Here is a 24,555-nt window from a genome sequence, read left to right on the forward strand (position 1 = left end):
GGGGAGGCAGCATTATGGTAAATTAAAACAAAACAAAACAAAACAAAACTTTTTTATTCTTAATCTGTTTACTCTTTAATCAAACATGTCCCCCCATAATATTTGATTGCCATAAACTGCAATCAAATGAGTTTTGACTTAAAAAAATACAGAATGTTCTTTTTTTTCCATAAATTATTTTTGATGTCCTCAAATATTACATTAAACATCTTTTTATTAGCCATTGGCACTTTTATCATTGAACAAAGAATATGTAAATGTGTCAAGTAATCATTTTAAACCAAATACTATAGTCTAGAATACGATTAGATTCTCTTTAGAATTTAGACAACAGGAGAAATCTAGTTTTCTAAAAAATACTGATGTGTCTTAGCATAATTAATTTTTGTGGAATGTTATAACTAGAAAGTTAAAGTTTTCCTGGTGATTTGCAAGAATCTTGAATTCAAATCAAGGATTGGAAAGTGTTCAAAACCTGGGGTTGAATCTAGCATTGTCTATGAAAGCTATATTGTCATAAGTGGGGAGTGGGGAGCTTTTGGAGTTTCTTATGAAAAATTGGCCTGAACTAATTTGTTTTGTTTGAAACTGAAAATCATATTGTTGAAATTTGCATTCTGTTTTTTTTTCTTTTCAATGGATGTGATTAACACAAATCACCATGTTTTTAAAGGGTTTCTTCCTTTCTGTGGGAATTAATTTGGCTTCTGAAAAAGAAAAAAATCACCATAACAATTCGGCAACATTGCGCCTCTCTCACCATTTTGGGGATGCAGGCTTCAGCTCAGTTAACTCCAGACGTATTTTCTGGAAACATGTGAAAACATGCCCATAAGTATTGAACATAAAACCTGATTTTACACTAATAAAAGTTCGTACCATTTTATGGTCCACTTACTATTCAGTTTCTTAAAGCTATGTGCATATTTTAAAAATCGTTAGAATAAATGGAAATTAGAACAAGATGCTATCTGAGAAAAGGTGCTACCCAGAGATGCCTGAAGAACACTGTTCTAGGACTTTCTCCTATGAAGTGAGCAAACCTCTTGCCCTTAAAATAGATAGAAGCAATGCTTTCCAGATACCCCACCGTCCCAAGAACTTAGATTAGGATGGAAACAACAGAATATTAATTTTTTAGTATTTTAACCATGCAAATTAAGTACTGAAAAAGCATTCTTCCTAAAGAGGTGTGGAACAGTTGAAAAGTTCACATCCAGTTGGATTGTATTTTGGAGAATGTCACACATTAAGACTCATAGTACTTAGGGGTCATGCCCGGTGACTCTGGAGATAAGAGAGAGAAGATAAAGTGGTGAGAGAGAGTTTTATAAGTTCAGGGATGCTCTAGAAAACTACTGGATGGTCTAAAAATATCTCCTGAAACAGAAAATCTCAATGCAACTATAATCTGAATGCGAAGAAAAAGTTATCCTTAAAAAATAGTCGCACTCTTGCAAAATATAGTAACCTTTAGCTTTTGACATTTTTTTTTAAGGTTGAAAAAGTTAAGCATGATTTATATATATAAGGATTTCCATTCGTTGCTTAGTATTTCTTTAAAATTGCATTTTAACTCAAGGCTATGTATGTCTCCTCTTTGTTTTGGTTCTTGTGCCCGCTGTGCCCCAGGTTGGCCTTCCTTCCATGATGTGATCAGTTCTGATGCAATCACATTCACAGATGACTTTTCCTATGGGATGCACAGGGTGGAAACAAGCTGCTCTCAGGTGAGTTAACCCCACCTGAAAACCTGATATACTGCTCATTCTGTATTGCAAACACTTCCAAGACTCCTGCTTGTGCTAAATATAGCAACTAAAGCCAAGTGACATCACAAAAGAGGCAGACAACCACAATGAAATCTCTCTAAAGTCCTCATGATATCTCAGTCTTCGAGTCTTTAGCAAGTCCAATAAATGTTAGTCATTGGCTTCAACATGATTAAACAAAGTCATTGGTAGGAAAAGTCATTTTCAGTTGATTCAACACAGTGAGGAATGGGCTATTCTTAGGGCATATGAAGATTTCATTATGTGGCCTTATGGAATTGGAAGTTTAGGTAATCTTCCTCTCCCTGTGGTTTATGTTCAGTTAAAAAGCCTCCAATGGTAGTGAATCCAAACATGGTCAGTAAAGATCCCAGAAACAGCTTTCCTTGTTGGGTGTAACGTGGGAGGGTAGAGAATGGCAGTCGGAAGAGGAAGTTCAGTGGTAGGCTGTAGGAGCGCAGAGTGGGAAGATGGAGTAAGGTAATTCTTTCTCTACTCTTCCTAGTAGGTAGACCTATCCTCATTTGAAGAATGTTCTAATTAGTTCCTTTTACTTTGCACTAACCAAATTAGTGCTGGCTCTAAGGGAGAAGATGAGCAAGTTTGAGGAGGAGGCAAAACTAGTTAATCTGTCCTCCCAGTCGAGAGACTTGAATATGTGGGTATTTTGTGCTTACACCGTGAGACATAACTAGAACCTTCTTGCACAAGTGGTCCTGTTCTTACCTGCTTTAAATAAGTGAAATGTAGTCTTGAGTATTGTGACGCTAAAATTCATTGGTAATGTGGAGTATTTTGTTGGGGGGATGTCTGTTGCACACATCAGGGGTAAAGGGGGCACAATCAGGCAGCTGTAATAGCAAAGTGATTGCCACGTATGCCTCCCTCAGCATTCTTCTACTGCCCTTTAACCCCCTCCATCAGGCACAAGAGTTTTAGGGAGTAGGTGGCATATTTACTACCAAGTGTGTGGGGGGTGGTTTGACCCTAACCATCTGATGAATTTCTGTTTTCGTTTTTTTTTTTTTTTAAATAAGGCTGGCAAGTTTACTGTCTTCCAAATATGAGAACTACTCTCTCCCTTGAAAAGCAGACATTATATTTTATCTAAGTCACATTTTTAGTTCGCTCTCGTTTCTCAGATATATGAGTCTCTGAGCAAGATAGTGGAACCTTCTGATGCTGCGTCTTACCCCTTGAGATTCTAATTTAATTAGTTGGGGTGAGGCCTGGACATCAGCATTTTTAAAAGCTCTTCTGGTTAAAATGCTCGCGATAACCTTATTAGGTTATTCTCTCATTTCCCAGTTGAAGAAACTGAGGTAGAAGGAGGGCAATTACTCTTGTGTAAATTTACATCGATATAAGTGGCAGAACAGAGATGGAATTTGGGCATTTAGCTCCAGAGCTCTTTACGATGCTTAGATGGATGCATGGATGGATGGATGGATACATAGATAGATAGATAATAGATAGGCTGACCAACCATAAAGAGTCACACTGAAATAAGGAAAAAAAAAATTCTATGATCTCATAGAAGTTAGTTTAATTCAATTCAGTTTTGAATTCAATTGAACTTTGATATTTTTATAGCTGCCACAAAAACAAATTATGACTATCTACTCAGGAATCTAAAATATTTGACAAAATAATAACTGGGTAGGATGGTACATAGTAATTTATCTTAGGTGTATACATAATACTTAGTAAACCTCTTATTAGGTTAATAGTTCTCTGTCTTTCTTTCAGTTGCCTTAAAGACTGTTATACGACTGCTACTCTCCTTTTCACTTAGAACCAACTTTTAAATATTGAGCTCTGTGAAAACCAGTAAGAAATGCACAGAAAATGTGAGGCATAAAATAATAACTTTCCTTAAAGCCCTACTCTGATGGCTTTGTGACTAATTCTTAAAATTCACAGTTGAAATAAAGTCCCCCTTTCTCTTGTGCCAGCCACAGAGGTAACATCCATAGCAGTCAAGAAAAGACCACTACGAAAGTGTCCTACAGTGGCCAAAGAGAAATTAAAGCCAGAAACTGTGCCAAAATTAGATAACATTCATAAAAGATAAGCTACCCGAAGCATAGCTCCCAGCCCTTGGTTAAAAGCTTAGGTGATAGTTACTGTATTCTTGCTTGAAGAATAACAATTGCATGAAGAACTAACACTGACCTATTCCTTTTCAACTTCTTTTCCACCAGCTTTGCTTCTCGAATATTTGCCACTTTCTTAAATAAAAGTTTTAAGTTTAATGAGAAGAGGGAAAGAAATTTGTTCCATTAAGGCATGTGCAAAAATACATGCTTTGTGAAGTAAGTCCCATGTAGAAAAAATAATTGGGTTCCAGCCTCCAAAATGATATGTTTGCTGGATCCCTCCCAATGTGGACAGAGTGGGGCATGTCTGCCACACATGCGCAATGATAGCTCACTAAATTAACATGTGCTGGGTGTCTTTCATTTCAATTTCTTTGTCTTTGGTGTATTTCACACACTTTTATTTTCTTTTTGTTTTACACATTTTTCTTAAGTTTTCTCTTTTCCATTTTTTCATTTGTCCTTTTTATCTTGACTTGAAAAAGAAAAAAAACGATTTAATGATTTCCATACTAGAGTAACCACTTGTATTTTGCTTCCTGGTTTCTCAGTCATAACACTTTTTGTGTTATCAGTTTGTCTTCTTTTGCCTTCTGTTCTTTCAGTTTATGTTGCCTCTTCCCCTTCCCACAGCTTCTCCCATCTTTTTTGTTTTGTTTTGTTTTGTTTCATTTTTGAGGGTAACAGTGTGGGAAGCTTCGCTGATTTGCTTCTCCTCTTTCTAAAATTCTTTTTGTATTTTGAATTCACATGGCTTATCCTTTCTCTGAACTGAATTGCATCAATGTGGTTTGTGTTATGAAGAATCTGTTAGATGCTTTTAGTATAACATAGACATTTTCAGTTGAACATGTTATGTGTACTTCTTTCCTTGTAGAAAGATGCAGTATCTAATCATGAAGACCCTTTTACTGCAAATTTATACAAACGAACTGAACTCCATGGATGAAACCAGTAGACCAAATCAATCTGCTTCTCTGGCAATATGGCAATATTTTTTTTCGGTCTATTGGTCCCTCATTCTTGCTGTAGTACTTAGTATTCTTCTTCTTCCTCATTTTTAAAATTGTGATGTGGATCACACCATACAATGAATTAGGCCTCGTATTTGGACAGGAATTATAAACATGTTGGGAGCTATAACCTACCACCTCTTTATACTACGCTGTAGTTTTTCCAAGTTTCCAGTGACTTCTTAGATAATAATATTTTAGTAAAATTTTATTGAGAAAGTTAAGACTGACTCAGTACTATTATTGCTTTTCAGAGAAATATTGCAATCAGATTCTTCTAAAAGAATTGCTGTGTAAGAAACCTAGCACACTGCCTGATCTTTAAGTTAACAATACAGACAATAAGCAAAGGTGATGGAGACTCTTCACTGCCTTCTCTAGAATTCCTGCTGCTGGAGGAAATAGGTTATCCTGTTACATTCTGATTTTTGTTGCAACCGTATTTTTTTTTTCTTTTCTCATCTGCCTACTAAATTGAGGAATTATATTCCAGTTACAATTTTAAATTTTAAATCTGCCCACTTCAGTGGGCATATGTATCTTCTTCTTGGCTGCATCAACTTCCTAATAATTTTCAGTTATAAAGAATTTTCCTTAATCTTTTTTAAATTTACATTTTTCAGTTAGTGATAAAAAAATACATTGCTTCTATTCCAGTTTCACTGACTACTGTGAATAATTGTTTGACAGCTTCTCCTTAATCCTCCATCCCCAGCCTGTTAAGCAACACTTTGTCAGACGTTTAAATTTTGTTCAAGGAGGGAAGATTTGCATGGTTAAAGCTGTAGTTCAGGGAAGTAAGTCCCTCCTGGAAATACTTGGAAAATTAATCCTTCTTTATATCGAAATTCTACATGAAACAAATGGGAGACTAATGAATCATTTTAACTTTTTGTGATAATCTTTAAGAAAACCATCAGATCCCTGAGTTTACCCACGTTGGACTCTCTTTATGACTGCTGCTGTTACTGCTCGAATCTATGGTAGAGCTCCTTAATTTTGTTTTAGATCATTATTAATTTCTTCTAACTTGGCCAAATCAACATAAAGGTAAATATCTACTAATACAAAGTATTTTTCAAAAGTTAAGCAGTTTTTGGTAAAACCCCAAACCTTATTAATCTTTTGCAGATGACGACTCATGTATTGCTGATGATTAAAGATGCCCATGTGTTACAACAGGGTTTCAGACTCACAGCCCATCTCTCTTTTTCTTGATCTTTCCGTAAAATCATAATGCTAAACCGGTGACTTCACAATCATTTCCTTGGCAAAAGATTAATATCATAAGCACAGAGGAAAGGAGCCCTACTTACACACAAGTGTCTTCAATAACGATGGGAGAAAACAGGATACTACTGGCAAAGTAAATTGCTTTTCTTCTTAAAACTCTTTTCCCCTTCCCATCCTGCCCCATGTGCCCAAGTGTAAAAGCCCTGCTTTGAAACTGCTTTATCTTATAGATCAAACACTTAAGAGAAAAAGACAAGAATAAAGCCCCAATGTCCTAGGAATAGCTGAGAGAAAACCCTCTAGGATAGTCAGAAATACATCAGTGAAGGAGTATATAACTATGTTGAATGTACTATTTGTGTTTCTTATGCACACAGTTGAGAATTGCAGATTTTAAGAAATTATGTTAAATTTGATGCTCACCTTTTTTTTTTTTTTTTGGAGCAGGGGTGGTGGGTGGTGAGGAGCGGGGACTTTACCTTGCTTTTCTGCAGGTTCTGTAGTTGCCAGCTTTTCTGAGTGGGAGGCTTAGGTAATAAAGGATTCTTGAGGGAATTAAAATTTTTTCTTTTGAACAATTATCTCATACTTCTTCAGAATGAGAGCTAGAATAGTCAGTTTTTATTTTACATGTGAAATACAGACATACATAGTCATTTTAAAACAACTTTCAAAAAGCACACCAAAGATTCTACCATAAAATCGATCACTAACAGCAGGTTTCTGAGATTTCTTCATCAGGCAACTAGTTTGTTTCAGTTACAGCCAGGTGTGCTGAGAGATCCCAACACATTGCCAGTTGGCTGGGGCTGGGGAGGCAGAACTCGCAGGCGGCTAAAGAAACAATGCATCACTGACAACTTCCATTCATCATCCCAGCCCTAGGCCAGGGGTAGTCCTGGAAGAATGGGCTCCATGTGCGTTCTCAGGGAGGAGCTTTCAGGGGTTTGCACTTTTAAAAGAAACCGGTAATAGTCTTTTATGCAAGAATAGATGTACCTGTAAGGAAGCAGAAATGGCACTGTGTGGTTAGGCTTCTTTCAAACAAAAAATGGCTTTGCAGCTTTGCAGGCAATGGGGGTGGACATGTATTTGGTGGCACAGATATAAATGAACACCTTGCCACGTTTTGAAATGTTGCTCCTCCTCAGTTATCTGAGCTTGGCGTGAATTTTCCAGAATACCTTGTGGCAATCATGATGATGCTATCATTATCATTTTTACACCTTTTTTGAGGATTTCTGTACCCCATCTCCAACCCATATAGTTGTTTGCAAATGATTGTGTTCCCTTTTCCTGATTCTAATTTCTCTTCCTACCCCCTCCATTTTCCTTTTGCCCAGATTAGGGACATCTAGAGTCCATGTTTTCCTTTCCGTTTAACGAAAAGACTAGTTCTAGCTTTAGCAAATGAAACTTCAGACCAATAACGAACTCAGTTCAACAGATTAAATTACTCTAATTTGGATTTTTAAAAAATGACTCAGGAAATGAAGACTATATAAATACTCTATATACATAGCTTCAAGTATATCCTTACTGTGCTTTATTTTTGGACTAAGGTAAATAGAACTGTTTTCTAAATATGTCCAAGAGATGATTAATAAAGGCAGTATCATTTCTTTTGCCCGGACAGCTGTATTCATTCCTTTAAAAAATTATCTGAGGTTTTTCGGTAAAAACTCCACCTCTCAGATACCAAGTGATCAAAGTGCCCAAGCTGCTCGTGAGGTCAATAACTATGCACACATACTGGCCACCAAGCGCACTGGTTCCTCTTGGCCTGCACACTGACTCTTTTGGCAGACAGGAATAGATGTTTTCTTGTGTCCATCGGGTAAGCATATGTATTTTTTACTGGTGCATCTTAGCTACTGGTGCCTGAAAATTTGGCCTCAATTGTTTATAGAAAGGAAAAGCAATCTGAGCTGTCAGCCTTGATATTACCTAAACCTGCATAGAATGTGGTACAATAATGCAAGAGTTGTTTTTAGGCCTGTTTCATATTTTCCAGGCAATAGATCAAATCAGTTCAGGGTTCATTTTTAGTTCTTTAATAAGCTGACACAGTATGTTGGCAGTAAAATAAGAACACACTTTTAACATGGAAGTGCTGTATAGTCAAACTTGCTATTTGTGCTGTTTATTAATAACTAGAGAACCCTTGAGAATTGAGTTTAGCACTTTTCAATGGAGAAACTGAGATTATAGTTCTTTCCATTGTAGTAAGCACCGTCCCTCACTTCTCTCTCATCATCTCCATTTGGTATCTTAGCTCCATCCTTCATCAATTTCTGCTCTCTTTTCCTGCAGTTTATAAGGGTTTTATATTCCAAACAACCAGTGAGAAGAATAAATAAATCATCAATGCGCTTCCTCTCTCACGTTCTCCCTGAACTGTTGTCTCTTCCATCTGCTTGAACGCTCTTCTCTGGATATCTATTCCTTCACTTCCTTTAGGTTCTTATACCAAAGCCGCCCCAGGAAAGCCACCCCTGACCACTGTACCCAAAATGTCAGCCCCCAGCCCTGACACTTCATATCACTTTTTTTTCTCCTTAGCATTTTTTTCCCTCTACCATACTTTGCACTTCCTTTATTTCCTTGTGTATGTATTGTCTGTCTCTCCCACTAGAATGTAAGCTCCATGAGGCGAGGTATTGTTGCCTGTATCTCCAGAGTCTGGGACAGTGCCTGGCATGTAACAAGCACTCCATAAATATTTGTTAAATGAATAAATGGAAGTTATTTGCCCCGGGCTTTGGTTCTGTTGTCACAGCCTGTTCGAATGGTGCACTAAGGCCTCCATATCCTTTTCCCCTGCCCCTGCTGAGAAAGGGTGGGAGATAGGTAAGTGTGACATATGCTGTCGTCTCCTGGACCTGTACCTAGCATCAGTGTGGGGCTCTATTCAGTGAGCCAGCCTTTTTGGAGACATTTGCTCTGGGCTGTATTTTTTTTCAACACCATCAAAACTAGTGTTCTCACTTGACTCTGAATTCTCTTCCTCTTCTACTCCCCCAGCTTTTTGGATAGTTAGTAGCATAGATTTGGGTTAAACAGCTTATTTCTTCTCCACATAATAATACAGTTCACATGAGTAAAGAAGCCAGCATGGCACTCCACCTATTGGAAGCCAGAAAAAAAACGTCTAGTGACGTTTCCATTTGCCACACTTGCAGTCCTGGTGACAGTGACAAATCTATTGAGCTTTGCCTTTGCTTTGCTGGGTTCCAAGAACATCCAATGCTTTTCCAATGTTAAGTTTTACTACCCATGAAAGCAAACATCACCTCTGTCATGGCCAGTTAAACAGTATCTTTTACAGTGGACTTCTGCATATCTGAAACCTACCCATCCAAAGCCAGAAGTAATGCCGAGGGGAGAGATTTTATTCTGCCATGTTTCTTACAATGGGAGATCAAGGGTCAACTCAATTCATAAAATTACTGCAGTCATTTTTCAGCTGGTTGAGAGACTGCACAGATCAAAAAATACAGTGGCTCCTAAATGATTTCTGATATGCACAGTTCTAGTGTTTTTTCTTCTCAACATGTGGTGCAGAGCCTGCCAGAAGCCATCTTTGCAGCCATTGACAGGCGGATTAGAAATCATCCACGATGGTTTCCATCATTTCTCTACAAGCTGGTCATCCATTTTAACTGCTTAATGTGGGTTCCTCTCAAAGCCTGTTTTGTACACGTTTTTTTGCTTACATTTTGCTCTTCTTTTTCAGTGTGGTGCTCACCTTGGGCACATTTTTGATGACGGACCCCGTCCAACTGGCAAAAGATACTGCATAAATTCGGCTTCCCTGTCTTTCACACCTGCAGACAGCCACGGTGCCGACGGAGGCAGTGGGGCAGGCAGCCCAGCCCAGGCAGACAAAACGGAGCTGTAAAGCACTAGAGAGTGATGGAAACAAGTGTACTTAATGCACAGCTTATTAACAAAATTCAAAATTGTCTATCTTAGATATATTTTTTTCAAAAACTATAAGGGCAGTTTTGTGCTATTGATATATTTCTTCTTTGGCTTAAACAGAGGCCTTGGCCGTCGATGTATTTTGCTATTGACTAGATCCAGAACTGTTTATAACTTTAGCGAGTGGAGATAGCTTTGCAAATCTTCTTCAAGGCACTTAAGTACCTTTTTGCATTATTTTCTTCACACACATAGCTTCTTTTGAGATTCCCTCCCCGCCACCCCCCACTTGTTTAAGAGGCAGAAAGTACTTACTTGGTCTTCAAACTTAAAAATTGAGATCTCCTATATGATGTAGAGACCAGAGCTCATAAGTACAGGGCCAGAGACCTGCAAGACACATGGCCTGGAGGCATTTGTACAGATCTACCTAAGATAAGGATGGAGTGATGTCTTATGAGACTTCTTAGCTTTGTGGAAAGTTTGAGCTAAGGTCGTTTATTCTCACTAAAAGAGTGTGAAGGTCTAAAGTCTTTCCTTATGTTAAATTGTTGCTAGATCTGAGGGGGCTCACCGAGTGTTGTGGCAGAGAAGTAAACATTACCTCACCCTTAGGCCTTTCTTTTCTTTTCCATTGCAAACGTTGGAATGTAAGACAACTGTAAAACGTTGAGTCCCATTTTGTCCAAAGTTCACAAAGAAGAACATCTGCCATTGCCTTTTATAAGTCTGTCCCTCCACACCTAATACCAGCTGCATCTGGAAGGGCATTTTGGTGAATTCCACTGTGTACAATAAAATATTAGGAACAAAGCACTTCATCAAGGCAGCAGAAATGAGAGAGCAGAGAAGACCAAAGAGGAAGTCCTGGATTTTGAAATACCCAATACTGTGCAGAAGAGCTGACAAGATACTTAAAGTAACAAGCAGAACCCAAAAAGAGGGACCTCATGCACAGGTTCAGGTAAACTCTGGAGAGATAATGGGGGTTTAAAGTAGAAATAGCCAGGAGCTGGAGTCCCGCCCTTGACACTAATCTGCTCTGTGGCAAAGGACATGCCATTTAGTCTCTCCGTGCCTAGTCTTCATGTCGAAACTGAGACTTATAAAGTTCGTAAAATAATCGACACTTTCGGGGCATAATCATTATATTGCTCTACAATTAAGATCAGTATTGTAAAATTAAACCGATCTGGTTCTAATTGCCTCAAAGACCGAAGTCCAGGCATTTGAAATGGAAAGAAGCAGAGAAGAGGTTGACTTAGCTGATTGGTATGGAAACAGTTGGGCTAAGAGCCAGAAATTTTTCTTTGTAGCAGTATGGCTGGTTTTACTCTGAGAAGCTCTGCTGGAATGGATGTCATTGTGCACGGTAAGGTTTTTACGGGTATGAGCAGTGGTGATACCAGTTGATATTGCTGCAGCCAGGTGTGAAGGTACAGGTTTTGACTGATATATATACACACAAACACATACATATACACATACATACATACATACATACATACATACATATATCGAGAGAGAATCTGTAGCCTTGAATACTAATCTTGAAATGTAGTTTTTTAAAAATATTGTTTTTATAAATCTTTGAAAGCTTATGAAAATTGATATCTTCTTTATAAGCACCGAGACAAAAATAAGAAAGAGGGACATTTGGCAATTTTAAGAAATATGAGAAATTAAAATGAAAAGTTGTGACAAAGTGTCAGCATGGTCATGTCCACATTCTTCTGTGCCTCTACAAACTTCTTGTTAAGACCCTGACATCCTAGTGACCATTGTCATGTATGCTACAACTTTGTAATTCCGGATAAGTTATACTCCTCTTCCCTCAGCTCCTAGGGTGTTTCACCTCAGGCCCTAGGGTCATCCTGGAATTCGCAGATTTCACTCCCCTATAGAAATGGGATAAGAAATTTAAGATCACCCAGACCATCTTAGAAGGCTTTCCCAACTTCGCAGAGAGAGCCCCAACATTTCCTGGTGACCCAGGGATCCCATGTGGAGTCAGATAAAGAATTGGGTCTCAGGACATTTCCTGTCACAGTTTAAAGTCTGTCCTTCAGGGGCACACACAGCGCTTCTCACATCACTCCAGTTATGAATGATGACCTGCCCTGGGGTCTGTTGGACACGAGCCACAGTGTTGGAATAGACAAGGAAGATAAATGAGGGGCTTCTTCCTTCTCCCCAGAGACTGGATTCTCATTGTTCCTTTATTTTTATTGTAGGGGTTAACATTTCCCTCAAAAACTCTTTTTCTAATCCTTGGTCTTTGTTTCATGGAAAGCCAGTTTTTCTTCTACCACGTTTTCTAGCATCAACTTTAAGAAAAATGTAACATCCATAGGAAAAAAAAAAGTGGGGTGTATGCATGTGGTTTAATTCCAGATTGCTTTTGAGTTTAAGTGGTATCAAATTCCAGTATATTTCTGTCTTATGTTAAGGAAATATATTACTAAAATGTCAGTGAGCAATAATGTCAGCTGTCGAGCACTAGATTTATTTTTGCAGGATATGGAGTGCAATGAACTGAGTCAATATGGCGAGGTGTATGTGATCTGCGGGAGTTATGCCATTTAGCTTAGGAAATGCATTGGACTTTCCCTCTCTGTACTCCAGCCCTTACTGTACCATTAGGAGATGCAGATTTCGGCTGGTGTGTAAAAAGTACATCCAGACAGTCATGCAGAATGAATCTATAGAGAGCAGCAGTATATGTTGTATTAGAGAACGTTTCTATGTGTTTAAACTTTTCACTTCTTATATGTGTTTAAATTCTTAATGCAAATGACATAGTAATTTAAAAGCCTGTCCTGTTAATTGAATTGAAAATGTCTTGCTTTAAATACAGATATGACCAAAGGGATCATTGTTTGTTCTGAAGGTCAAATATTATTTTTGCCTTAGATAGCTTTGTAATAATTTTTCTTCAAATGGTTCAGAACTTTTGGAAATGACATAAAATTTTCATTAAAAAACCCTTTTCCTATGTTTATTGTATACAGGAATTATGCAATAAAACTTCTTTATAAAAATGTTTTCTTGTCTGATTCTTAAAGAATCCTCTTATTTTTAGCACAGATACCTGGACCATCCATGAGAGATTGCCATAGGCTGCTCTGTTTACCTCCCTACCCAGCTGACATCCTGTAGTTTGTATAGAGGGCCTTTTATGTGATGTGACCTCTGCAAGCTGAGGCTTTCCACACCCCAGGACCCAGGAAAGGCCTGCAGGGATTCGAAAGATCGGAGGAAAGAGAAACGTTTGCAGAATTATTCAAACTTCACCTCAACTCAGCCAAATCTTCAGCAGCTTGTATATGTTTTTATGATTAAAACATGGACTTTGAGGAGCTCCATTATGACAACTCTATGGATAAAAATGCAGGAATGATACCATGCTGATGCCTGGACTTCTGTGAAAGAACTTAATGGGAAACTTATACTGTTGTCAAGAATTGGTATCTAGGGAAATGCATTAGGAGTTCCCCATTGCTCACAAACAAATTCACCTTCAAAATTCATCTCTACAGAAGAGTTTTTGTGTACAGTCACATACCACATAATGACATTTAGGTCAACAACAGACTATATACAACAGTGGTCCTATAAGATTATAATGGAGCTGAAAAATTTCTATTGCTGAGTGATGTCATAGCATACGGCATTACTCGTATTTGTGGTGATGGTGATGTACAGTGTTTATAAAGTCTACAGTAGTGTACAGTACTGTCCTTGGCTTTCATATTTATTCACCATCCATTGACTCACCCAGAGCAACTTCCAGTCCTGCAAGCCCCATTCATGATAAGTGCCATGTTATGGGTGTATCATTTTTTAAATCTCTCATACCGTATTTTTACTGTATCTTTTCTATGTTTTCATGTGTTTAGATACACAAATACATTGTGTTACAATTGCCTAGGCTACAACAGTGTCCTATACAGGTTTGTAGCCTAGAAGCATCAGTCTTGGTGTGTAGTAGGTATACCATGTAGGTTTGTCTAAGTACACCTTCTGATAATCACACAATGACAATTGCTTAACGACACATTTCTCAGAAAGTGTCCCCCATTGGTAAGTGGTGCATGACTGTAGTACTATTTGTTGTTGAAATTTTTTAGTTTAGTTTTCTCGGTTCATTTTGTTTTGTTTATTTTGGGGAGGAGAAGTGAAGTGATGACAATTTTTGTTTTTCAGCCAATTCTTTAAGTCATATTCCTGGGATCCGAAAATTTGGAGGCCAGCAATTTCATGTAGTTAGTGTACCTTAGTGCTTCTCAACATATGGTCCCCAGACTGCAGCATCAGCATCACCTGGGAATTTGCTACTAATACACGTTTTCTTTACTACATCAGGAATTCTGGGGCCTTTGTAATTTGTTTTCTAGCAAGCCCCCCATGTGATGCTGATTCTTGTTCAAGATTGAGCACCACTGCCTTGGAACTTTCAGTGAAAAAACCAATTAACATTAATTTTAAAAGAATTTATATCTGATCCCCTCAATTCTCCTCCCCCAACCCCCCCACTGCAACACACAAAAATGGCTGTTTTTGTCATGACTGGTTGTTTTTTCATAAAGCTAGGTCATTTCTTGTCCTTCACTGCACATTTGTCTTGTTCTGGAGGACTGACTGAGCCTCATCAACCAGCACCACTTTAGCTCCTGCTTGTGTTTCTGGGTTGACCCTGGGCTGCCCAGTGGTGCTCAGCAACGCCTCTCTGAAACTACAGGATGTCCAGGCCGGGTTCATCTCAGCAACTCCAAGAACTAGAGACTAGATCTCAGTGCATAAATGTACAGAATAACCTTTCCCATATATTCTGTTTCCTTGTACCTGTCCCTTTCCTCATCATCATGTTTTTTTTCTTTTAACCCATCAAAGAATTTCTACAAAGGTGCCATAGACCCGAATCATGACTATTCTGTCAGAAAACTGCTGTTGTTACTCAGATCTTAACAATTAAATGACTTCTGGAAGATGCTGGCATAAAAAATGATTGAATTAAAAATCATCTTTGAGACAGGCTTATAAGCCTTCTGTACTGCCAGCGTTTATTTTGTGTAACACTACAAACAGAAATTCAACCATTTTAATGTGGGGCCTTCTCGACCATATAAACACAAAGTCGACTAGGTATTCCATCTGCAAAAAGTATGTATTTGGGAAAAAGAAAAGACTGCAGTCCAGTACCTGCAGATATGGTGAGCCATGTACGCAAAAAGAGCAAGAAGCAGCAGGAAGAGGGGAGGGGCTGTTCTAAGGGGATGAGAGGGGCTGTTCTAACCATAGAGCTCTGCTGTACCCCGGAATTGTTCTTGTAAGGCTTTCACGACCAGTGTAAGATGTGAGAGAGCCTCCTGCCGTCCCTGCTGATCCCTATCTTGGTTAAGGTCTCTGTCCTAAATTTTGACATTTCCCTTTCTGATAGAGATCATTCTCTAAAAAGCATCACTGATCAACAGTCAAGCCTTCTGATTTTAGTTCTCAATGATTCCAAGTCAGAAGGGTAGGAGAAAAACTGGAAACTTTAGTTTTGAGAATTGTAGCCAGATCTTGGAGAAAATGAGAATTCAGTACCCAGTCCAACTGAGAGATAGAAAACAAAATCTCAAAGACAATTAACAACTAGAATCTAAAATCTGCAAGTGTGTATTATAGTTTCTACTAAAACATAATTTTTCTCTCTACAATCACCCCCATTTCTATCAAAGATAACCATAGTAAGACAAACTTATTTACAAATTAAGTCCAGTTTCAATAAACTTGACCTGATTATTTATGTAAGTATAGCGGAAATAGTGATTGACCATACAGGCTCTTGAGTCTCCTTTGCTAGAAACTTTATAAGGAATCTCAGCCAAGCCAAGGACCTCCCATCAGACTTCACCTGTAATACCTATAGATGTGGATGAATTCTTCTCTCTTCAGGGTTCCCCAAAATATCCCATGATTCTTGGGTTTGCCAAGAAGTGACCTTTCTAACTCACTAGGTACGTTAGCTGAGAACTCCGTAAACAAGGTATCAGGCTGATTTTTTTCAAAGGGCTTTATTGGCTCCATAAAGTCAACTTCAGTTCCTTGAAGCTGTCTGGTCATAGTTGAATCTATTCTTGTCTCTTTCAAATATGACCTTCCAGTCAAAGCCTTGGTATATAACCAAAGTTTCCAACGGTGTCCTGTTACAAGAAGAACAGGTTCTTACAGAACTTAGGCAAAAAACTATAGTGCCATGAAAATAAGAATGCATACAGAGAATTTCTGAATTTTGGAGGGATCAGATTGGGGGAAATATTATTTCATCTTTGTTAAGAAAGTATACTTTACCAAATTGCTGAAAGTCATAGTTAGCTCAAGAGAAAAATTTCCTTAAATTTGGAAAACAAAAGATTAAAGAGCCAGCAGTGTTTTAACAAAAAGTCATAAAAATTATAAGCATCCTCATCTGTTCATTCAGTCCTATATTAATTCTTGATTGTGATCTTTTGTTAGCAGTTTCACGAATCCAGTTTTTCCTTAGAGTTCTGTAAATTCCTATTCAGTTCAGTGGCGTGATCTGAAAGTTATCAGAAACCTGAACTTGTAAGAGTCCTTTCCATGAATCTCCTTGAAGATGAAGCAATTTTGCAAAAGCATCAGAGTAAAACAACTATTGGTAAGTGACCAAAAGACTTAACAATAGCTATAATTAAAGATCTGATGAGACTTCATTATAATGCAATTGGTAAGGAAATTTGATGGTTTCTGTGACACATAACATTTTTAAATAACTGGAATTATGACTAATAAGATTATATATCAGATTTTTAGGAATTTCTGGAACACTTTTATTAATAATCTATTTATACAAGGGTACCCATAAAGAAGGTCTAGCATTATTTATTTGACAATGCTTCCCATGAAATTTAACTTATCAAATAGGCATAATTTAGTTTAATGCCTATCTTTTTTTGTAAGGAGAGAAAACAAATATTTTGAGATGACTCGGGGACCCTTTGGAAAGTCCCAAAGTTACTTCCTAGTCAAAAAGACTTAATTTAGAATTTGATTTTGGGAAGTTTGTCAAAAATATCAAAATGTTTGGACATTTGACAAAAGAGGATCACAGGTCTTTATGAAACAATACTTAATTATCTACTTAACCAAAGTGACAAAAAATTTTAAAGGCAAATACAGTAGGTATATAGTTGTGAGCCAAACTTAGCTCTTTTAATATTGAGAAGCTCAATTTTCTTAAGTAATCGAAGACCTGATTAAGATAACATGAAGCATAGAAAATTAGTTTGATAAATCACAAAATCTTTGCTTTCTAGCCAGATTATTTGAAAGGTAAACAAAAAATTTTCACAACGTCATATCAAGAGCAGACTAATAGTCCGATAAAACTTTGTCCTTTTAGCAGATGAAAGAAAATTAAGTTTTAGTTTTACATAAATACACTATTGATAGCAAAGCTTATTTTTAAAAGCTCTTATAATAAATTCACTGTTTTAGCCATCTTGACTACCTACACAAAGTAAAATTCTCTGTCTCTCTCTCCCTAACTTTCTATATCATTTTGTCCTTTATTTTCCTCTTTCCCATTCTGAAATAACCAGTTTACTTTAGGATGAATTTACTTTTTTTTCTGTTAAAGAATGTATCTCCATACTTCATATCTTTTCTTAGCCAAAAATACATCCTACTTTCCTTGCATATGGCGTTGTTTTTATTATTTCTAGTAGCTTTAATTACATATATTAATTAAAATTCTTAACCCTTAGAAACTTTACTTTCTAGTGAAAACTAAGAAGTAAGCAATTTTGAACTGTTATGCCAGAATTATTTAGATTGGCAAATTTATAAATACATTTCACAAGTTTTGAAAACATGCATTTTCTCATAGTATAATTTTTTAACATGGCATGAAACATATTTACTAACAGACCCCAAAATCTTTAGCTCTTCTATAATAAGAGGTCAAAAGTAGGTAAACTTAGATTTGTTTAGCAATTAATGTCTCAGTATTTTATCTCATTTGGAAATGATCTAGACATTCAATGAATTCCTATCATTTAATTTAACTTAGAAAGTTACCAAAGAGATTTTGGAAATTATTTTTTAAGTAGACATACCATTACATATAATTATTGCTGAAAAGTTCACCTAAACTCTTATTTTACTTATGTCTATCTAAATCATTTTCTCCCAACAATGATGCTTAGTTTACCCATGAAACTTCATTGGAGAGTAGGCAAAGTCAGCCACCTTCCCAAGCTACTTTTCCTGCTGATAAATTTTATGATTGAGATAACATGAATTTATTTGACTAGTAAACCCCTGTACAATAAAAGTTGTATATCTGCATTATATTTAATGCTAATAACTCTGAAGACATATCTATTTTAATTAAACCAAACTTATTATTTATTTAACAAAGATTATCCCAGATCATGTGAACTTGAAAAATGTGTGAGTTAGTTTCTGTATTTCTGAGTTTTAGGAATACTTAATTCATAAACACTTATTTTTAAGCCAATTAAATAGAGCTCCTTTACAAATTAATTTGGGCAATACCGTCTAGAAGTAGAGAGAAAAAAGTCACATATACGTAACATACATCCATGGACATACATAAACACACAGACAGATGTGAACAGAGAACCTTATAGCTTCTGTTCTAAAATTTTAGTCATCAGGTACAACAATATATAACTCACTAGTTTGTAAATAAATAACAGTTGAATCCAAAGTGGCCGACAGAACAAGTTAAGGTTACCTAGCACCGATCACTGTGATAGAAGGGTGGGCACAGCGTCAGGCAGTAAATAACCAAGTGAGGACAGGAAGGGCCTTAGTATAAATGTTGGTCACTCTAGAGGACTTCTCATCTCCTTCTTCTTCCTCACCAGAGACCTTGATAGTCCTCTTGGCTTTTTCCTTGGTGGCTGGGACATCTTGAGAGGCATGCTTCTAGTTCTGCCCTGTTCAGGGGAAAGTTGAGAGGGCTCAGACTCTGTGCTGTCTCAGAGAAAACAAGCATACAGCCCAGATGAATCTTTAAGCAAGTTATGTATTCTAAGGTCTTTAGAGATACTGGTCAGTGGATACATTTTGGCAGCTGTGAGTAACAATTCAGAGTCTTCCTGATTCATTAAATCTTTAAGAAAGGTTTGAATTTCAGTTAGGGTATAATTTCTGCTCTCAGTTTGTACTTCTTGATTTTCTCCTGTTACCTTAATCTTACATGTTGTTACTGGAAAAAATTTGTGGATGACGTCCCTGTGAGTCCTCTTCGTAGGTGGCCGCTTTCCTCTCCATGGTTTCTTAATCTACCTCTCCGGGATTGGGGTCTGCCTCTACTAGCTCAAAATGCAGAGGGTCTGTGGGAAAAGCCCTTAGGCTACTGGAGCATGATATTAGAGCCTTGGCACGTTGTATGTCATGGCACCGAGCCACGCCCAGAAGGCTTCCGTTTATTAGGAGTTTTACATTTATCGAGGAGCTGGTGTACCTCCTTGGGGTCCTTAGGAGGTGCTGGCATGTTCAGGACATTTATATTTGTTCATTAATTTTTTAGCAACATCGTGCCAAAGATTGGACCCATGCTATCTACTTGGGTCAAGGGGGCCAAGAGCTATAGCAGCAAGTGAAGCAGTGACACAGGGACTATAGGCCTCTTTTGTATTTTTCCTCTGGTGGTGCCCTTGGTTTCCATTTGCAAGGCTATTTCGCTCTTCTGTGATAGGACACATAGTGTGGGCATGACTTACCCACTCAGCGGTGACAGGCAGAGGTCTCCTGTCCTCCTCACCTATGGGAATCTTTTCCTCATTCCTTTATCCCAGAACCTCTCCTTGGGTAGTGACAGTAGCCTTACAATCCTATCCACCCTCCTTAGTTCTCCTTGGCCTTGAGGTATGGAGGACCCTTATGCACATTAATAGTCACTTGAGACCTTTGTAATTAGTGGTCTAATCCTCTTGTTAGACCCTCTGGCCTTGATCATGGTACTCTGGAGAGATCCTTGGGTTATTATGGCAGCCGTGACCTTTTGGAGTGGATACCCTAGGCAACACACGACAGAGGCAATATGTGAAAGCACATAGCAATGTTACAGACGGCCAGCAAGCTGTGCTCCTTTTTCAGATGGTGTTACCCATCAGAATTTGGTGGTTAGTAAGCGAGTTGCAGGTTAAAGGCATTCCCTTTAGCAAATTGCAAGGGCAATTACGCAGTCCTGCCTACTACACCAATTGTTGGGGACCGGTCTCAACACAAGTTTATTACATGTCCTGGAGCGTACAAGGCATGCTAGGAGAGCACACAGCGAGGTTGCTGAGGGCGGAGGGAGAGACAGAGAGCAAGAGAGAGCATGGGCCTGGGGTTCTGCTTCTACTGAGGCTGAAGTTGAGTGTCTAGGGTTTCATGGACTCACTCTTTATGGGCAAATTAAAAACATAAGAGTGGAATTTTAAGGCATGGGAAGAGAGAAAAAGAAAGGGAAAAATCCCCCAGGCGGCCCAATGGCCAGTTATCTAAACCAAGCAGAATCTCTAAAACAGGAGCCTCATGGTGGGGTGGGACCCATCCTGGCTCTTTATCTGGTCATGTTGCCGGCAATGTGTTTATTCCAGATAGCCTTCCTTGAAACAGATACCTCTTTGAAGTTGATGTTTCATCAGTCAAAGCTCAAGTCAGGCACTTGCTTTACTAAAAGAAAAGCCAACCGTCAGGGCTCACGTTACAGAGAGATTGTATGTATTAGACAGAACAGGGGAGTGTAACAGTTAAGGTGCAGTTGCCTGAAGCTTTGTTCCCCAGGCCTTTGATCTCACCCGGGACTTCTTTTCACCTTAAGGATGTTGTGTATTAAGTGACCTCTGAAAGTCAGGCACTTGATCCATTACCTCCAATGTGAAGTAGGTACATAGTTTTATCCCCACTTTACAGATGGTAGTGCTAAAGCTCAGAGCAGTTACACAGCTATTACACGGCCAAGCTCAAACTGAAATCCAAGTTTGTTCAAAGGCTTCCAGGGCTGTGCTCCCTACTCAACACCCAACTGCCTCCAGTGCAGACCCCAGCTATTTGGACAGTGTTCGGTTCAGTAAGATGGGTTTTACACTAGGGGGAAATGTGTTTATATCATTTCTTACTTATTTGCAATTAATTGCTATTTGCTTTTCTAAAATATTTTCTGCAGTGTGATCGCCTTATTTCCGAGAGGGCTAATTAAGCATTGTACACCTTTCTTGTTTTACACTTCAGTGATGGAGAGTTTTATTTTGTTTTCTAAGGGCTAACATTAATACTCCTGATAATTTCTATATACCACGGAAGCAAATAAACCACACTCTGGATTCATATATAAAAAAGGAAGAATAGAGGTGGGATACTAAAGATGTGTTTGATCAAAACGTGTCCGCTTCTGGCACAGCTGATCCAATTAATCTCTCCTCATCTAGACAGATGTAGTGCCCTGGGGGTGGAAATGGATGGTTTATTAATGGCACTAAGTCACTGAGACTCTGCAGTTGGAAACTGAAGGAGGGGGACGGATGGCTGAGGGCTCCAACCACAACCAGAGCAGGGCTGCAGGGCATATGATGGACCTATCCTAGGAACCATGGGATAAAGAAGTTTATTTCTGTTTGATACAATTCCTGACAGATCGATAAGTACAAAGGCATTCAAACTTGGTGTCCAACCCGCCCCACCCCTTCTCTTTAACACTACAGATTGTGAGGCTAGTCGGGCATCTGGTGTTTGTTAGTTGGCTGCGTTGCATCATCCTTATGATTGCTGGGGAACATCTCCTAGCCTTCGAGTGATTGGAGAGAAGATTACGGAGCACAAACTGGCCTCATCCGGTTTACATCTTCATTACTGCGCTTCTCACATACATGCTTACATCTGGAAAAAATCTCCAGGTAAAACTCTTGGGCTCTTTTTCTAAAGAGTAACTGTAATTATTAGGGCTATACCCAAATTCAACTTAGAATAGGTATGTGGCTGAACTTCAGCCAAAATCCTGTGCCTGTCTAAAAGAAATTTTTCTTTTTTTTTACATCTAATTACATAGGAGGGGGCTTTTACCCACACATGGCCAGTGGGGTTCCTGATTCTCTACACCCAAGGCTTCTCAGAGAAAAGGCAGGGAGATTTTAAGGAAAAAACTTAAAGATCTCCTTGAATCTCCCTCTGACTTTTTTCCCCAGTACCAAATCCCAGAATTCTAATGTGTATGGTAAGTCAAGGCAAAATTTTACAAATGGCAAGTCTTTTCCCCGCTAGGTACTATCACAAACTTTATCTGACCAAGTAACAGCATTAAAAAAAAAATTTCTATTTCTCCTGTTGCCCGCTATCCCTTTGTACAGGGTTCATCCATTCAACACACATTTATTGATCACTTACTGGGGTGCTAAGTACTGTGCAAGGCACAGAAAACCTAACTGGGGAATGCTCGCAGTTAGTTGGAAAAACAGACACACAGCAAATTACGCAATACTGGAATGTTGCCTAGGGTTATGCAGAAGTGTGACCAAAACATTATGAGAACTCAGCCGGCAGAAGAATTAATTTTCCTGTAGAAAAGGGAGATAGCAGAGAGGGTGGCAGTCAAAGAAGTCTTCATTTAGAGATGAAATGTAATCTGGGTTTTGAAGAATATGTGACATTTCACATAGATGAGAATAAAACAAGGTAGTTCAGAGAAACAAGAGGGAATGAAGCAGTTAGCAAGGGACTTGTGAGTTGTAATTTTTTCAAATATACTTCAAGTTACTTTGATAAGGAGTAGTGGTTGTCCAAGGTCACCTTATGATGCAATGCTTTTCCATTTGCCTCCCCTCTCTTTTTCAAGACATTTATCTTCGGTAAAAAAAAAAAAAGAAGATATATATACACACACACACACACACACACACACACATATATAGATAGATAGAGACAGACAGACAGAAAGATAGACAGATGGAGAGACAGAGAGAAAGAGACAGAGACGGACAGAGAGACAGAGACAGAGAGAGACAGAGAAAGAGAGAGGAGAGAGAGAGAGAGCTAAAAGAAGGAGGATCAGAAGGAGAATTTTAGAAAGAGTCTGAGCAGTTATTTCTGCATTCTCTATGTCCAGTGCATCTAAGGAGAAAGCAGCCTCTGAACAGTCTTTCATTTCTGCTTCCACCTCTGTTCTAATCCCTCTGCTCATCAGGATCACTGCAACAGTTGCCAAACTAGTTTCCTGTCTCCAGGCTCCCTCCCTTCCTTCCAGCCACCAAATGCAGCTGGTGATCTTTTGAAGGCATAAATCTGTTCATCTGGCTGCATCCACTCTGGGATGTGCTGCCTACAAAGGCCATTCACAATCTGACTATAAGTTGCCCGGTCCAACCTCATCTTTCACCTCCACTTCCTCACCCCACCCCCAGCCACTGTAGACTCCTTGCCATATTTTTGCATGGCACGTACATACTGTCTGCCTGAAATGTCCTCCCTGCCTTTCCCGAGTGGTCATCTTTCAAATCTAGGCATGGCTTCTCCCTTATGAAGTATATCTCCAATTTCCTTTCCTCCCACAAGTAGATTCCCATTACCATTTGTCTGTGCAGTTAGCTCGCCTTGTGTAATTGTCTCCCTCACCAGATTTGGTGCTCCTCTTGAGGACAGGCACCTGAATTAAGTCATCGTAGAGGTTCCAATATCTGGAACAAAAGGTAGTGAGAATCAACACTAAGCAAAACAGGTGATGAAATTTACTTCCACTTCTCTTCTCTTTAGTTTTCTTTCCTTGCCCCATCTTTTCTTCCAACATTCCACCCATATCTGTCCTCTGGGCAATGTCCATGTTCCCAACATTCTTTCTCCTTCACAATCCTTCTAGGAGCTTAATCTGATAGACTAACAACTACTGCCCATTGCCAGCATTCACTAGAGGATAGAAATTTTCAGTGTGAAAATTTCAGTGTGCATCAGTGGTTGAGATTAAAAAATGAGTATCATGAAATTCACTAGAGGATAGAATTAAAAAATGAGTATCATGAAATTCACTAGAGGATAGAATTAAAAAATGAGTATCATGAAATTCACTAGAGGATAGAATTTTCAGTGTGAAAATTCACGATCTCATTTGAACTTCCAGGTCATATAGAAGTCACAGACTGTAGGCCGAAGGTGTGTTTTCTTTGCCTACAGCTAAAAAACATATTTTCACCAAAACTAAAAAAATCAGATCACATATGAAAATCCAAATTTCTATATTCTTTTGACTAAAGGGAAAACCTGGTGGTTCCGGGTTGTTATCAGATGGTGCCGAGCAATGGCAGAGTACTTGAGGTGAGAGTGACATTTCCAGTTACAAGCCTCATCACTTCCTGTGGGCTCTCATTTATCTTCATATGTGTGCTGTCTTATTGTTTGATTGTTTCTTAGACAAATGTTTTCTGTATTCCTGTTCCTGCCAAAATGGGAAAATAAAATATAGACTATGGAGGCCACGTGACTTTTTTTTAAACCTACCTATTT

At 38.4% G+C, this 24,555-nt stretch overlaps 1 protein-coding gene across 2 annotated transcripts in view; it reads left to right on the forward strand.

Moving 5' to 3' along the window:
* Positions 1 to 13,085, forward strand: part of MSRB3 (methionine sulfoxide reductase B3) — a 137,831-nt gene extending 124,746 nt beyond the window's left edge. For both annotated transcript variants that reach the window (XM_039865919.1, XM_039865921.1), the window contains 2 exons: positions 1,633 to 1,730; positions 9,854 to 13,085. In XM_039865919.1, the coding sequence (XP_039721853.1) occupies positions 1,633 to 1,730; positions 9,854 to 10,018 (263 nt within the window). In that variant the 3' untranslated portion in view covers positions 10,019 to 13,085. The remainder of the gene's footprint in view (positions 1 to 1,632; positions 1,731 to 9,853) is intronic.
* Positions 13,086 to 24,555: the final 11,470 nt, after the last annotated feature.

The sequence above is a fragment of the Pteropus medius genome, unplaced genomic scaffold (genome assembly GCF_902729225.1).
Source record: "Pteropus medius unplaced genomic scaffold, Ma_sr-lr_union100, whole genome shotgun sequence".
NCBI lineage: Eukaryota > Metazoa > Chordata > Mammalia > Chiroptera > Pteropodidae > Pteropus > Pteropus medius.